Raw genomic sequence first — 17,633 nt, 5'->3', positions numbered from 1 at the left:
CTTTTTACGCGACACGTCTCTGTATAATTATGAAGTGAAAATCCCGTATAAAAATGTGCGTGATATAACTATTGGCGATAATTGCCTTATCGCCATATTAGCCATTACGATCATCAAGCGATAATTAAGGCGTAAGCGTGGACATAATTGGAAATGCTTGAAACGAAGTGAAATTGCCTCTTACGCTGTAACGGACATCGCTTCAGAACGCGTGTGTCACTCAAGTTCTTTCTTTCTTTTCTCTTTCTTCCGGAACGTTTTGATTAACGATTGGAATATAATAATGAAAAATAATACTTAAACAAATGCGTCTAACATCTACTGTGAAATTTCTAGTTCTCATCGTCGCGTTTGCTACGCAATGCGTGTACGCCAAATCGCGGAATGGATACGGTAAGAGAAAGTGATGTCCTCTCTCGTCGACCAAATAACTTCCTTCTTTACTCATCAGCTTATTTCGACGAGAAATTCTGCGTGCTTGAGTGGATCATCTACCTGAAGCGACTCTCGTTAATCGCGTTAATGTTGTGTGGCGTCGTTTTGTATTACGTGCCCAAGTCACGTTCATGTAAGTAGGAAAAGGAAAAATGTCAAGTGAAAGGAGAGAAAGAGAAGAAAGAGAGAAAGAAAGAGAGAGAAAACGAGAAAAAAAACTTTTATTATCGCTTGTAATTTTTGATTGACTTTTAAACATAATTAAAATTTAATATAATATCGCATTATAAGAATATTTTCTAACCGTAAATTTCCGCGATTTATTAAAATAATAAGATACATTACAGATCAGTTTATACAGTTTTAGTAGTAATAATATCTGCTTCAAGCATTTCGATATATTTCATTTTAAGCTAAAATAAAAAAAAGAAAATTTTTCAGAACTCTCAAAATTACTTCTGCTAAATTTTCTTTATATATTATTAAATCACAAAGAAGAATAAAGTGACTTGCGCTGAATTCATGTGGCTAGACTCAAATTCTTATAATATGTAAAATGTAAATAAATTATATATTATAGGTAAATATATTATATTATATTAATACATGTCTTTTTAGATGCTCGAAAAGCATGTTGCATCTTAATAGATACTGTTGCAAACGGATTGAAATTTATCTTAAATACAAACAAAACTGAACACGAAAAGATTAAAGGGAGAGACGAAAATGATCAAAATAAAGAGCTAAGAATACAAGAACTATATCGAAAAGTATACGAAGAAGATACAAAGGATTATGGACAAAAATACAGTAACAAGACGAACTTCGACAACGGTAATCATAAATCGATAAGGTCAGTTATATTTTTGCATAGATATTTTATCCCTTCTATTTATGAACTAAAGCGACTATTAACTTACAAAAGCACGATCTCCATAAAAGATGCGGGTTTATTTATGCATCATTATGCAAATATTAACGGGCCGCAAAGATTAATGTCCAAATAAATAATGTGTAAGCATCTCGTAGAAAACACAAAAGTAAGAAACATCGCACAAAGCACTGTGATGGGAAACGTCATCGACACAATCGTCATCGAAATGAGACCAACGATGTATTACCGGAATCCGATGCAGTGATAGTATCAACCATGTAAGTATGTCATATCAAATACAATTGTTTTATACGACTTATATAATTATGTATATTATTGTCAGATTTCTGACAAAATTAAATAATTCAACACATTGAAAATTACATATTTTTGATAAGACATGTGCCGCCAAATCACCATTTGATCTTTTGCGTACTTTACCTTTAAAATGTCATTTAGCTGATACATGGAGAGTGCAAATGATCAAGCACGTGCATTTGATAGCACGTATTTTCTATATTGAAAATAACGAATTATATTGCATTGCATAAATTCTTACATCAAGACATATATAATATATACAATATATATATATATATATATATATATATATAATACAATATAATTCATTATTACGGAATATATATGCAATAGGAATAAGAATATATCAATACTTGTAGCAACAACCCACAACAGATAACGATAATCCATGAGAAATGCGAAAAAGACAATGTGATAATTCCACAGAATACTTCTCCAGAAATGAAAATCATACCATATACAATTACGGCGGATAAATTAAAAAATAATACTGATTTGCGGTAAGAATTAAGATTCAGATTCCAACACACAATTTCAAAAATTATTGATAAAAATGACAAATATAAACTGATGTACGAAAGGAGTGATTATCAAAAATATAGTTATATTAGTAATAATTTACTGATGACGAAAATTTTCGATAATTTAGAACAAATTAATTATGTTCATTCTTTGAACAAGTAAATTATAACACACTGATGATAACTGCAGAAAAGCAAACAAGGACTTTATAAAAGAGAAAATTTTTTTAAATATTATTATAATGTTTTAGAAAATTCAAGACTATATCTCAAAAACAAGAAAACGTAAGCGACGATATCGATACTGATACTGAAAAATTACAGAATAAACAAAATGTTGATGGTATGGTATGTATATGTGTATACGGTCATATGTAAGCGTTATATATATTATATTGTAATATAATATTATTTTGTATAAATATCTATTACATAAATTTTACGTTATTATATAACGATTGAAATTGTAAACTGTTATAGTAGATTAACTGTCTAATTTATTGTAGTAGAGCCTACATAGAAATTACAAAATATAATAATTATTTTCAGATCGATTACCAGGATTACCTATGCTAATATGTATTTACTTAAAATTAAATTTTTCAGAAGCATTTCAGAAATTTTTCAGAGGAAGTTACAATTGCTTCCCAACATCCATTAAATAAAGATTGCACGACAAGAATTATGAACAAGCCAGTGGATCCTCATTATGGTAATTTACACTATTTTGCGCGTATGTTACATAATAAAAATAGATTAACAATTTACTACGTATAGAGAAATTATTCACAAAGCGAGAGTTACATGATGAATTTCGAAAAGAAAGCCGTCGATTTCTTCAAGATATAAAGAGTTTTACTCACGAATGTTATGAAAATTCATCGATTACAAAAGGTATGTAATAATAGAATCTGATAAAAAAAAGAATAATATACTCTATTCCCAGATTATTGCGCGGAAATATTTAATATGCAATTTTTAAAACAAATTTAATTCTTCTTTCCTTTTTTTTTATTTCCAAAAAAACAATTATAAATTGTAATATATATATTTTTAATTTTAAAAATTATTATATTCTTACGTTCTTGTATTCACATATAATTTTTTGTAATAACTTTCCCGTAAATGATACGTTAATTACAAAGTTAAAATGCAAAAATTTATTGGAAATGTTTATTAAAAAGATATGATCAATTATAATAATTATTATAGCAATATTTAATTGCAATATTTAATATTGAGAAAACTACTAAATTAATTAAATCGTTATTCAGATCGAATCAAACTAGTTTTGCTGCGAGTTGTAAACTGGTTGTTTGGTGGTTGTCCAGAGGCATCGAGACGACACCGAGAACAAAATGATGAGGTCGGAAAGGAAGAAATTTTCAAGTCCACCAACATGTGGCTCCCCGAAACGAGCGAATTGTATCTGCAGCAGTAAAGTATAAAGCAGTCGATAAACGCAGAGATCTATATTATTACCTCAACAGTGTGACAGGAAGATAATTTTATCATAGTAAATTGTTAATCAACGACAGTATTTTATCGATTTTTACATAGCAACAATTACTTTCATTGACATATCTTTTTTTATGTTATTTGCAAGGGCTTAGAATAAATTTATGTATTTCTTTTTTTCTTCATTTCCATACCTCTAATAATATAATAAAATATAAGTTATATTGCAATATTCATTTTATGCATATATCCACGCATATACATCTAATAATTTTATTATTAAATAGAAAATCTTGCGTCCAAAAAAGTGTAATGTGTTTAGCCACTTATAAACTTGAAAAAATGTTTATAGTGCTAGATTTTTATTCGCTATAAATCCTTATAAAAAGATAATTAACATATTCGTAAAAAATACTCTATAATTATTAAATTAGTTGCCTCAGCAGTTATATAGCATTTATTAAAAGTAATTTGATGTAATGACTTTTATAATCATCACTAATCGTGATTTAATCAGTATTTGGCGAAGTATTTCCGCGTTTCTAGGAAACATTGGTTACATCCCGATTTTCCGCGCACGTCCACTTTAATTTTATTTTGACGCGAAGACATCACGTATGTACGTGAGGCTCGGAGGGACATCGGCCGTTTCGAATCTCGACCTTCGTCTGCGCGCACATCTGTACCGGAAGCGGGTACCGCATGTACATGGCTTAAGAGCAATAAGGGAACCGGCGGGCCTCGCGAGCCGCCAGAAGAGAATGGGACGAGACAGTCGCGCTGAGGCCAAGAGCCGCGGTGGTTCACGAAGCCGCGAATTCGAACGAAACTATTGCCGTTCACGTGGCAGACGCGCGATTATCAATCGATCTATCTTCTTCCGTCTCCTTATGATTCAATCGCGCGATCAGGCAAACATATTTGCTATGCCCTATCGCCAGTGGCAAGTCTGCATCGCGCGCGTACAATCTTTTGATCTTAAGCCTCAAAATTAATTGTCAATAGGTAATTCTGCAAACGTTCTATATTTCATATTCAAGAGCATATTTTAGAGCTATGCATTCCTTATTCGACGAACACTTTGATCGCGATATGAACCGGTAGAGCGTGTAAAGCGGAACAATAAAACAATAGTGTTGTACCGGTGTTGTAGCGGAGTATATTTTAGCTGACTCGGTAAGTTCCAGAGTACCTTAAATATGTATAGTTACACATACATAGTTACAATAGGTATAGCATATATTTGCTTATAGGCTGCTAATATTGTATTTTTATTTTTCATCGATGAAAAAGATGAGCATGTATCGAAATCATCACATATCAAATAATCATGTATATCTTTATATGATACCAGACAGTATAAAGCTTAACACAGTTTAAGAATGTAATAGTTTAAGAGTAGAGTTTTTCTAAACGTGAAAAATAATTCAATTATATTTTATTCATTTTATAGTTTTATTATTTAAATCTATGATAGCTTTTTTCATATACTATTAAGTAATGCCATAACATTGTAAAATATTAAAATAAATGGAAAAACAGATTAAGAAATGTTCCACATTTATACAATGAAAGGGTGAAAGTACTCGGCGAAAAAGTACATTTACTTGTGTTAAATATTATATTTTTACGACACCTATTTATATCTACGCTATGCGTCTACTTTGTTGCGCGATGAAATGTTCCAAGACCCATTAACGTGCATTCATTTAGGAAAATGTGTCGTTAAATACATCGGTGCATACTTTAACGTTTTAGAGATTAAGAGGAAAGTATTTGGCGCACTTTCAGTTCCGCATACAGCTGTTCGGAGATTTATTAACTGTTTACCAATCATAAATTAAAAATATGTTATGATCGATTAAATAGTCGCTGTGGACTTTAATGAATTCAGAGGCGACGTTGAATCTACGTCATCGCGCACGAGATTACATGGAAATTTTGTAATAAACCGCATTATCATCGCGTCCGATATTCGTAACCCCGGTACATTGTTAGACAGTGGAAGAAATTCCCGAGATTCCACGGAACATGTGTGTGCAAACCGTTCTATTAATGTACCCGTCACATCTTGCCTTCTCTTCTTATCCGCTCCTCGCTTTGTCTCTCTTTCTCTCGTTTCTAGACAGGCGTTCGTGTTGCTCCCACCTTCTTTCGAAGTGTAGCGCGACTTATTCAAACACGCGCCCAAAGAGAAACAAGCGGCGGATGCCACTAAGTGCCGTAAAAATTTTCGCTTTTTTTATTGCGCTCTAGAGGAAATGGAACACCCGATAAATAGAGTTCGGTAATCCAAAAAAACAACAGAGTACTAATCTCGTGACCAAGCTTTAATAAGTACAAAACACGCGAGTAATCCTTCAATCAAATCAATTTTTTAATGCATGTAAATTTTTAAATTTATGGTAGGTAATAGCTATTAATTTACAAATTTACTTACTCTTTTCATAGAAGCGTAATATTTTTCGTTTTGTAAGAGCAAAGTATTAAAAATTATTTTCATATTTTGAGATCATTCTTTATCTTTCATCGTCCGTGTCGATAAAAAAACTCTGCTTGGGCAAAGAATAATTTAATATGCATTTAAGAACTCTCTTAGATTTGTCAGATTTTTCGTATAATAATCTCAATATTATTTTAATTTATTTTTCTACAGTGACAAATGCCTGTAGTATGACGTCAAATGCGATCAGAGGCATCAGAAGAAAGAAGAGTTCGCTGTGCGAAGTTAAGGTGGCTGTGATAGGAGCACCAGGAGTTGGCAAAAGCGGTAAGTGAATATATCTCGATAAAACAAAACTTCCATAATAAATCCACATTAAAACATAATTGAGCTTTCCATATTAATGCAAACATTAATATTAATATAATAAAATTGTAAAGTAAAAGTGCCATGAATTAAAATTAACGTGACGAGAAAGATAGAATTTCCATGAAACGTATCTTTCTTATACATCAAGAAATAAGAATGCAATCACTGCATAACAAGAAACGGACTGCTATTTCTTATAGAGCAATTAAATTAATAATAAAAATAAAATTTTCACAAAAGAATTTCCACATTCCAAAGTTATGCTTGCAGTCTTTTATGATTTTCTATTTAACTATAATACAATTTTCAAACGTTTCCTAGCTCTAATCATTAATATAAAAGTTAATTACGTCAATCAAAAAACATTTTAATAGCAAACTTTGAGAAATACTTTCGCGCAGCTACGCTCTAATTCTTCTAATTCTCATTAAGAACAAAATCTATTACACACTGCATTATTGCATGGAAGTCGCGCTGTTGTTCTGCAAACAAACAATTGCAAAGAGAAGAACGAGAGAACAAAAGTATAGAGGAGGAGATGTATATTTAAAAAAAATAATAATAATAATCTTGTATAGTAAACGATCGACACTCTAAAGTCAAGTGCAAGTACGCATGCAAGTAGCACGTAAGAATCACGTTCCATCCATTCCACGTGATGAAGATACATACATATATGAGATATGCGTTGAGGACCCTGAGAGTAGCTAACCGCGTGTATTTTTGGTAATGGCAAGTGTAAAGGCATAGATGAATAAATAATTGGTCCGTCCTCGCCAGAACTGTGCGTCTTTTCTGTTGGCTGCAAAATACGTGGTTGCTATTTATAAAATTTTACTTCAAAATCCGCCTTGGATCTTCATCGAGTTTTGATTCGTCATGCTTTCCATAACATTCCTTTATGATCGAAACTTTATATCGAGAAAATATTATTTCTTCTACGTTTCAAGCAACCCAAACATCTGAAAGATATCGTAATAGCATGTAGAAGATATTTTCTCTGATAGCTTATTGTGCGATGTGAATAAAGAATAGAATAATAATGTATTTTATATTAAATGGACAATATCTAAACACAAAAATAATTCAAAAATATCGTTCTAATTTTGCAGATATATTTTAAATTCTTTTTCGAAAATCTTTCACATTTCTCTTTGTTTTGTTTCATTATTTATCTGTTTTCAATTGAGAATTACTATTTTGATTTTTTAAGTTTTGCTTCTAATTTTTGTTTTATTTTTGTAACAAGATTTGTTAAGAAAATTCGATGTGTCTAAGAATTTAGAGCTAAATTCTAAACTTTTAATAACATTGGAATTAAAGCGAGGAGAAACGAAGAGGCATCTCAATGATCTTGGTCCATAAATTTCGAACGCAAATAAACCAATCGCTAATAAATTAGCTGTCCTTCGAAACATCCACGTGCCCGTGTCGATCAAAAAATCGACCTATATTTTAGACAATATATTTCAGGCAGAGATATATAGGTATACGTCCTACACAAATTTTAATATCTATGTACACTCATAGAATTTTTGTATATTTGTTTAGTTTAGTTTATATATACAATATTTGCACGAATCCATTTATAAACGAACAAATTTATTGAACTAAATTAATTTGGCTAAAAAATTGCCTTTTTCCATTTTTTTATTATTATTTTTTTTTTAATAGTAAATTGTCCAATTTATATTAATTTATAAATTTTGCTGAACGTTCACTTTACAGTCAAAAAATTAAACTTGGATTGTTTGCCGACCTTACTCGAACCGATGTAAACCGGCGGTTTTCGTATTCGAAAAGAAAGTATTTACTGTATTTACCGTACATGTATTTACCACACGCGTCCAAAATGAAATAAGCTACGGTGGCGTTAATGCATCGCGCAAGGTTTTGTGGCGCCGTGGTAGATTCGAGTTCGTGGTAAAAATAGTGTGGTATATACCTCGAAGCGTGTCACTAGGTTGTAGCTCTCGTTTCTCCCGATTGAATCGCAATATGTTCAGTTGTAGTATCATATCGAGAAGATCATGTGTCAGTGCGAGATCAACCTCTTTTCATCACTTTCACGCAAAACATTGAGACTAATGGAACGAACATCGCTTCAATAGAGCGTCGAAGATTAAGTGCCGTAGAAACAGTGAACGTTTCGTCTAGATGTATTTCTATTTGTCAGATCCAGTTACGGATCTTGCAAGTTTTTTTACAATTGAAAACTGTTACGTCCAGTATTGGAACAATGAGAAAATATATTTCATATAAAGATAAAATATTAATTTCGGTTTTTTATTAAATTCCAGTACATGAAAAGAGTTACACGAGTCATATAAATTTACATTAAAGTAACATTATGGTTATATTAAATAAAAATTAGATAATATTATATATAAATGTATATATGATATATAAATATAACTTCATAATGCATGTATGAATTCTTCTGCTGCGCAGTTGGAAATAATTATACAAGAGAGTTAGTTATATAGATTCAATTTACTAATTCCTAGTTTCTTGAATTTGCAACGTGTGGTTAAATATTAGAGATATTAAATATAGTTTATAGCACAACAATCATGACACCGAGAGCGAGAGTATTTTCGTGTTGCTTTTCTCTTGCATAAATAGATGCGACTGTAACAAACGGACGAAATGTAGATCACTGCGATGCATACGAATTCGAGACGCGACGTTGCGCGAGTAGCTTGTCATTATAGTTTGCCAACTCAATTATACCGCGTACAACATAATTATGTCACGCTTGAACTGCATACGCGAGCAGTATATATTTCCATTATGTTTCAGCATTGACAGTGAGATTTTTGACGAGGAGATACATCGGGGAATACGATCATCAATCAGGTGAGAAAGGTCTTAGGCCCGTATATTTATAGTTACTTGAAACTTGTCTCAAAAGTCTTGTTTATCGGGTGAGACACTTGGAAGTATAATCTCGTATCTTGAGACGCGAACGGATTGAAAATCACATTTAAATTAAAGATTAATTGTGAGACAGTAATCACAGCTGAGAAGCGAAACGATTATTCGCCATTCAAATATTGCACGATTATCTTGCGAGCAATTTTCTCTCTCTAGTATTCTATCGTCTCTCACTACCCTATCTTTCTGTTTTCTATTTTCTCTCCTCGACGGCCTCATGTTTCATTACGATAATTAAAGTGGAAACATACGTTTAACGCACATTTAATGACTGTCAATATGCAGTTACCAATACCGCCATGAATATCGTTCCGATGCGTATCGTATTATACGTCGGTATAACTGTCGATTTATTGGACTTAAACTGGTACGCAAATATTTCTGTTCGCGGTTTCTGTTAGCGACTTAACACGATGTAACTTGGCCGCGTTGTAGGTATCGTGACACTCTGTATACGCGCCAAATTGTTGTATCACTAAGTAGGTAAATAAAATGAGTTTAAATAAATCAGCGTAAATAAAATGTCTATTACAATACAAAAATATGATGGAAAATTGCATTAAAAAAAACGTCGAGCTAAGTTGTCGAAGTGCGAGTCTTTTAAATCAAGACTCTAAAAAAACAACGCGTTTATTAAATATATCTTATTTATGCGTAGAGTGCTCGGTAAAAAATATATAAAGTATGTAAGAGAAATGTTTTTATCAAAATTTGAAACAAATTCTGTTTTACAAAAATCATTATTCATTATTTATTACTTTTTTATCGTGTTTGCTGTATTTGCAAAATATTTTCTATCGTTTTTGTCCTTTTTCCTGACATGTCATATAAGGCCATTAATTTTAAAATAATGGATCTATGAAATAAAAGATATGGTTGATTTTCCACTTTCTGTTTGACATTTCACATATAAATAAATGTATTAATAATGATTTTTAGATCCATTTCACAGATCCCTTATCTGAAGGTAAAATAAAAAATAAATTAACTTACATAGATACGATGCGCAGCAGCGGAGTTGTAACACAAACTTTGATCTGAAAAACATAAATATGTTTAAATTACAATAGCGCTCAATAATTAATATTTTAAAAATAATTACTGATGTACGCGTCGGATGTTTTAATTGTATTTTTTTTTAATAAGGTAATATTTTTAGCAATAAATTCTTTACAGTGATTTAAATAGAATGCTTATTAGCATCAAAAATTAAATCTATTATTAATTTTAAGTGGATTTATTTTTCTAACAAAAAGCTGTGTTTTAAGATCGACAAATAATCAATGAGCAGCTTATTAAATTGGAAAAGGTATACAAAATTCATACAAAAATATTATTATTAGGCTATCAAGATTTAGCCCGACCGAAAATGGCATCTTCTTTAATTAATTGTAAGATTTATATCGGTTCTATTTCACTTATTGTTATTTAGAAATATTTAACAAAATAACTAATTTCTGAAAAGGACTAATATCATGCAAATAATGTTTTCCAAAATTTAAAAAACAAAAATCTTATTTTTATATCAACAATGCAAATCGTTATAAATCTTAAACATATTAACACTAGAACTACCGAAGATTAACCTATAATACCTATTTCTACCTAAAAAAATAACTTGTTTTCGAAAAAACACGATATTCAATGCATGCATAGATTATAGATTTTTTTTACATTTTGATTCAGGAGAAATTCGAAATAAGATTATTATTCTTAAAAAATAAATGATACATAACATCTTCCTTACTTGTAAGAAAACAAAAATATGAAAAAAGCATATGTTACTACGGATAAAATTATTTATAAATGTATATTTGCATTTTAATATGCTTGTTGAAAAATTACCTTTATATTGGAAGAAATCAATTGCAATCTCAAAAATTATATATAAATAAAAAGGTTACAACTAATTGTAAGATTTATATCCCATTGTCAATGAGATGCAATTCTAAATTGTGATTTGTGCGTCTCAAATTCCTTCTACTGAAATATAGATTTTAATATTTTACTTTTTAGCAACTCAGAAATCAGTTATTTCTCGAAAGCAAGCTATAATTTTGTGATGGAGCAGAACTTGACACCAGTTACGAATACACTTGTTTTACGCTTATTTATTTGCACATCTCTCTCTCTCTCTCTCTCTCTCTCTCTCTCTCTCTCTCTCTCTCTCTCTCTCTCTCTTGCTGTCTCTACCTTTCTAAGGCAGGTCGCATATGAAGCAATGTGCAATATATAGTGGCCATTATCTTCCGTATTAATTCGTCATATTTTTTTTTTCTTGTAAACTAGCACAATAACAATACATGTCTTATGCCCAGTTTCACAAGTGTCGGTTAATTTTTAACCTTAGATTAACTCACTCTTCGTCTCTTTCTAAGGGGGACGTTAGAAGGAGACAAAGAGTGAGTTAATCTAAGATTAAAAGTTAACCGACGTTTGTGGAACTGGACCTAATAGTTTGTTCATATTACACCTTGCATATTACGTATTATGTCACAGCAATACATGTGACAAAATACATTTATGCAACACGTGCATGGAAAGTGCCCCATTACGCACGCTACGCGTGCGTGATAGACCACTTTCCAGGCACTTGCAACATAAAATAGGGAGTGTAAGCCGTGTGTAAAGATGAAAATTCCCGGGTGCGGTTACCGCACTCGCCTTCGGCTCGTGCGTAAACTCCGCACCCGGGAATTTTCATCTTACCTCACTTGTTACACAAATAACTATTCAGATGCAATATAGTTTACTCACATTGCACACATTGCATATATGACGTATTTTGTAAGATTTTTATGTATTATACTGAGATGGATTTACTTCCAGTCCTGGAAGAATCCTAAGAGTTTATGAGAAACCTCTGAAATGCGAATGTAATCAATCAAATTTTACCGACATTTTATGAGGGGTCAAAATAATATATCTATAGAATCTAGATATACTACGAAATAAGACTACTACTAACTAGAAATCTTAGAAAGAAAGAGACAAAGAGAAAATACTTATCTGTATCAATAAAAGTCAAGGAAAATTTCTTAGAAATTAAGATATTTTCAAAATAAGTAATAATTATTTTAAAAAATGTCAAACATTTCATTTTGATCCCTTTGGGTCAGTCACCTTTTGGGAGTTGTTCCAGTGTTAAATACATGTATATATTTAGAATTCAGAGCAAGCGATCGGCGAACAAACATGAATGAACAATCTGCTTCAATGAACGCAAATAGTGCCGCTATCCTGTAAATGCCATTCGAACTCATTGATGCGGATAGTTGATCATTCGTGTTTGTTTGTACTCTCTCGCTTACTTAGGATCGAGTAAGCGCAAACACGATTTAACACATTCACCGCCAAACGTGTTTTACATGATTTTTCGTTCACGCCAATTAAATTATTTTATACTAACAATATAAGAAGAACAATGAAACATTTAATTAATAGTAAATTTATATAGTTTTGAATTGCGTAAAAATATAATACGTGACGTATTTATTTGACTGTCGTTCCATGACAGTCACCGATGACCGACAAGGCGTAAATGGAAAGCTCAAAATCAATGTCAGTCACTGTCATGTATGGTAAATGCGTTAAGACACGTCTACACATTATTTGCACAGCACAATGAATAATATTATACATATATTGACGCTCGGAATATACCATACGACTATCGCGGGAATAAATTAATAATAAGTTAATCAGAAAGTATTAAGTTAATTAAACATTAAATATTAATTATTAGTAATAAGTAATAAGTATAATGAATTATATTAAGTTACTCACCTACTCCGGTTGCTCCGCCGATGCCCGATGCCTCCCAGGCCTGCTTCTCCTCTCATGTCTTCTTCGTGGCATTCACACAAGTCACAACTCATTCGCGGAGTACCATTAAAGATGATCGCGGGACACTTTACGCGGCACTCCCGACGTTAAACTGGAGCTCACTCGCGAAAACATGGTTAGGATCGCGCGCGCGGATCATTGAAACGTGATACTCGCACGTACGAAACCTTGCACGGCATTCTTGACGTTAATCAACACGGTCTTACACACGCGGCACGTATTGTGTTACGTTTTGACAGAGGAGTGACGCGAGGAAAATTAACGAACGATGCTACGATACGTTTGACATACGCGACGTCGCGCAAAGTAAAGTAGTGGACGAGCCTAAAATGGCGGAACAAATTCGTAAAACGCGCGGTTAACTTCACGCGGCACCCGCTGCGGCGACGCTACATATTCGATACTCTTTCGCATTTTAATAATAAATCTTTTCGCATTTCTTCCGGCGATTATTGTCTCATTTTACAACGTAAGTAAATAAACGTATGAGTTAAAGTAAAAAGCAAATGTCTGCGGAATGTAATATTTAAAGAAATATGGAAAAAGCTACTGTATGCGAAAAAATGCGAAAAAAGCATACAAAAAATTATAATAATTACTGTCATATTTACTATAGTTTCCTGTACTTTTTTGCAAATAGTCTTTCTGTAATATTTTTGTAGTATTTTTCCATAAGAGATGATTATTTTATCGATTAATTGTTAACACGCCAGGTTTTAATATAGAATATACATATGTATTTCTCGATATATATGCAATTTATTAAAGCTCCGATATACATATCTATAAGGATACCGAATTCTAAGGGATTGATAAATATTGAAGAACGACATCAATGTCCAGTTTCCATCAATGCAGATGATTAACTTTAATCTCGGTTTAATCTTACAGTACACACACACACACACACACACACACACTCTCTCTTTCTCTCTCTCTCTTTCTCTCTCTTTCTTTTTTTAATCCAAAAAATTCGCAACGCCACTCGACTCGAAGTCGATTCGTTCCGTTGTCGCGATGTTTTGTTCAATTTAATGACTAATTATAATTCATCGAATCCGATCGAATCTGTAAACTTAAAATCAGAATTTAATATTGCACGTGCAATACATTTCGAAATAAATGCAAAATCAAATGATATATCACAGCATATATTATATTATATTTGCGTTATCAAATCTCTAATCATCCAGAGATCGCATTTGCTCTTACAATTAGTGCTTTATCGCGTTTTGAGAAATAGTAAGACGCTACGCGAAAGTAATTACACGAACCGATGAAAGCTAATATAATCGTTCATAAGAAACAATCGCATTTCGGGATGGAATACGAGACGATATATATATACGGAGCGACACTACCTGTTTGTTCGAGCGCCGTCGTGCGAATGATAATACAATGACTTGGCGTCGCGGCCGCGCCGACCTTGTGTATGCGTGTGGCACGTTTTATGCTGCAAAACAACGCCTACCGAGCGTTGTATTACGTTAGTCAATTCGTCGTTGAAAATTTGTTACAAAATATTTAAAGTTTATATAAAATAAAATAAATGTGCTATTCCTTATATTGCAGATCGATTCAATGAACAAGCTATTACCGCGCTTTATTTTCCACATTCTGCAGATTCGTTAGCATCATAAAGATAATATGTGACGTTACAAATATCAAATTAATTTTGAAGATTTCTTTGTTAAATCATGTCGCATTTTAAGAATAGTTTTAGCTGAGCTTCTCAGTTAGAAAGACGATTAAAATATTTAGATTTCTAATATAATCATAAAGTTGACGCGTTTGTTACCGATTTTTTGTTAACTCGTGTATCTTACAAAACTAGCGTATGTGCGACAAAGTATATGTATAATAGAATAGCGCGTCAGTTTGAAAAATTGCCAGCAACTGTATATAATCCGCTTCTAAGGCTGCGTAAGTATATTCTCCCTCTGCATACCTTAGTCCGCGTCCGTTCTAAATTTATCGAAGACGAATTTGACACTAGACAGAACGGGTGCTAATGCGAGGTTGATACTCGAACAAAATTTTTCGTTTTGCACAAATACAGACGCGGTCGTAGACAGGAGAGAAACACGTGCCGTGTTTAGCGTCTCAAAGTAAATCAGATCCGAGAAATTGCTTAATGATACATAAATTTATTCTGTTATACCTATATTCTCATGATAGAAATTTACATTAATAATCGCGTCGAATCTTTTTGACAAATTCAAGAAAAGAACTATTCAAATCTGAGAAGATTTCCTTTTTTATGCACACACAATATAGAATAAGATATATAAGAAAATAATATATTCAAACCAAATAAGTAACATTTACTTTGCCAGCCAATAATTAACACAATTAATAATTTAATTGACTATACTGGCAATAATTATAATCGTGGATTATAAGCATCTAAAATTACAATCAACTTTAGAATGACCAGAATCCTTGGTCGAAACTCGGTGACGATTTGTCACGACGATTATAATCGTTATCACGATTATAATCATTGCCAGTATAGTCAATTAAATTCTTAATTGTGTAAAATAATATATGTATATATGACATAATAAATGCGAATAATTTATTTTCTATTATATTTGCTTGAATCATCACAAAGCAATTCTCTACCAAAACCATTTATCTTGTTTTTGAGAATACTTTTTAGAATACATTATAAACGAAAGAAAAAAATACGATGTGTTATTAATCATTTGAAAGATAAATTAATGAATAAGACAAGAAGTAATAAACAATGCAAAAAATGGTTAATATCGCTTATTTTGCTTTTATTTTCGCGCTTAAATTAATTTTTATTTTGTGGTTGAATGAAACAATCGCATTCGCATGAAATAAATCGACAATTACACAATAAGCGATATTGACTATAAATTAGAGAAAAGTTGTTTGAGTGAAATTGGCTTTACATGAACATTTTACAGATTACAAACTTTTTAAAGAAAAAAAGAATTCAAAACTTTTTAAGAAGAATCTGCACATTCTAACTCAAGAAAAAGAATCGTGATTTTAAGATTACACAAAATTATGTATTTGTGTTATAAATAATAGTTATATTGTATATTTATATTAAGAGTGAATTTTATTTTATTTTCCAGAAACCAGATACAAACACGAGGTACTAGTTGACGGGGAACCAATTCTTTTTGAGATTTTAGATACATGTCCAAAGGTAATTTATGTATATATAATAAATCTCTCACAAATTATATATTAATTTATAAATAGTTTTTATATGATACTTTAATATTTTAGAGTGAAAATGAGCTACCATCGATGGAAACTTTACGAGCGGACGGCTTGTTACTAGTTTATTCGATAACAGACAGAAATTCTTTCAATTTTGTCAGAAAGGCAAAAGAAGCTCTCGCAGTAGCTGATCCCGAAGCTGCGATGCCTCTTGCCCTTGTTGGAAATAAAGCTGATATGGTTCATTTACGACAAGTTAGTACTGAGGAGGGAGAGATATTAGCGAAGGATTTCGAATGCTGGTTTAGTGAAATAACTGCAGCTGAGCAGGTAACTGCAATTTTTAATAAGTTATCATTGAAATTGCTTTATTCATATTTTATGGGCTCTTCTAAATGTTCAAACAAACTTCCATAGGTTGCTCAAGTCGCGGAATCTTTTCACGAATTATGCAGAGAAGTTCTCGCAGCTAGAAGAAGAAACAAACAATCTTTGTTGGACAGAATGCTCGGTGGTAAAGCGACACGTGCTTATTCGCGAGGAAAAAGTGACTCTGCTTTACCGAAAGATTAATATTGTTATTCGAAGCATATATCTTTTTTCTTATAACATTCATATATATATATATATATATATATATATATATATGTATATTATAAGAAAAAAGAAATCCCTCAAAATATCAAAGATCGATACTGTATCTAAAGAAAAATGTGAAAAGAATATAGGATATTCGGGAATATAGTCGTTTATCATGTAATAAATGAAAGGCCAAGCAAGAAATACCAAAGAAAGTATCAGTTTTTAATTTGTAGAGTGTAGGATTCATACTAAATAATATGGAATATGTACAAATTTTTATAATATATCTATACAAAAACTCCTTGAATCGTAACTTACGGTTTCAAAATGCATTAGAAAAGTTCAGAGAAAGGTGTAATATAAAAAGAAAATATTTCTAAATGGTTTTGTAATATCCTTATATCACACAAAATAGTAATATATTTTGTAACTTTTTTACTATTCCACCAAATTAAACAAGCAGTCTCTTAGAAAAAAGGCTGATAATGAGTGTGTGATCAATTATACATATAGTTTATATAAGTGTTGACTTACACAATTCTATATTTATCTTGTACTTACACAATGTAAGATGATAATAAATGTTTACTTATTTATTATATGCCTAAAATAAATTATAGCTACTGATAAACAATAATTTATTTTA

The 17,633-nt window shown here is 31.6% G+C and overlaps 3 protein-coding genes across 5 annotated transcripts; all 3 read left to right on the top strand.

The window, feature by feature from the left end:
* The first annotated feature begins 305 nt into the window (after nucleotides 1-305).
* On the top strand, nucleotides 306-2,656 carry LOC112467296. Its single transcript, XM_025035850.1, has 5 exons — nucleotides 306-393; nucleotides 1,054-1,288; nucleotides 1,465-1,587; nucleotides 1,990-2,130; nucleotides 2,403-2,656. Exons 1-5 carry the CDS (start codon nucleotides 306-308, stop codon nucleotides 2,527-2,529), a joined length of 714 nt encoding a protein of 237 aa, XP_024891618.1. The 3' UTR covers nucleotides 2,530-2,656.
* Nucleotides 2,657-2,743: 87 nt separating this feature from the next.
* LOC112467306 lies at nucleotides 2,744-3,751 on the top strand. Its single transcript, XM_025035863.1, has 3 exons — nucleotides 2,744-2,863; nucleotides 2,929-3,045; nucleotides 3,426-3,751. Exons 1-3 carry the CDS (start codon nucleotides 2,836-2,838, stop codon nucleotides 3,590-3,592), a joined length of 312 nt encoding a protein of 103 aa, XP_024891631.1. The 5' UTR covers nucleotides 2,744-2,835; the 3' UTR covers nucleotides 3,593-3,751.
* Nucleotides 3,752-4,361: 610 nt separating this feature from the next.
* Nucleotides 4,362-17,586, top strand: LOC112467304 (ras-related and estrogen-regulated growth inhibitor). Of its 3 annotated transcripts, none has more exons than XM_025035861.1 (6): nucleotides 4,362-4,785; nucleotides 6,266-6,379; nucleotides 9,224-9,280; nucleotides 16,315-16,388; nucleotides 16,472-16,735; nucleotides 16,823-17,586. In XM_025035861.1, exons 2-6 carry the CDS (start codon nucleotides 6,283-6,285, stop codon nucleotides 16,976-16,978), a joined length of 648 nt encoding a protein of 215 aa, XP_024891629.1. In that variant the 5' UTR covers nucleotides 4,362-4,785; nucleotides 6,266-6,282; the 3' UTR covers nucleotides 16,979-17,586. The 3 variants fall into 3 exon arrangements, with proteins under 3 accessions (XP_024891629.1, XP_024891630.1, XP_024891628.1); XM_025035860.1 differs by lacking the exon at nucleotides 4,362-4,785 and adding an exon at nucleotides 5,784-5,891; XM_025035862.1 differs by lacking the exons at nucleotides 4,362-4,785; nucleotides 9,224-9,280 and adding an exon at nucleotides 5,781-5,891.
* The last annotated feature ends 47 nt before the right edge of the window (nucleotides 17,587-17,633 follow it).

The sequence above is a fragment of the Temnothorax curvispinosus genome, unplaced genomic scaffold (assembly GCF_003070985.1).
Source record: "Temnothorax curvispinosus isolate PA1 unplaced genomic scaffold, ASM307098v1 QBEX01017148.1, whole genome shotgun sequence".
NCBI classification, from domain to species: Eukaryota; Metazoa; Arthropoda; class Insecta; order Hymenoptera; family Formicidae; genus Temnothorax; species Temnothorax curvispinosus.
The sequence above is the reverse complement of the archived record's forward strand: the minus strand, read 5'-3'. Positions and strand labels throughout refer to the sequence as shown.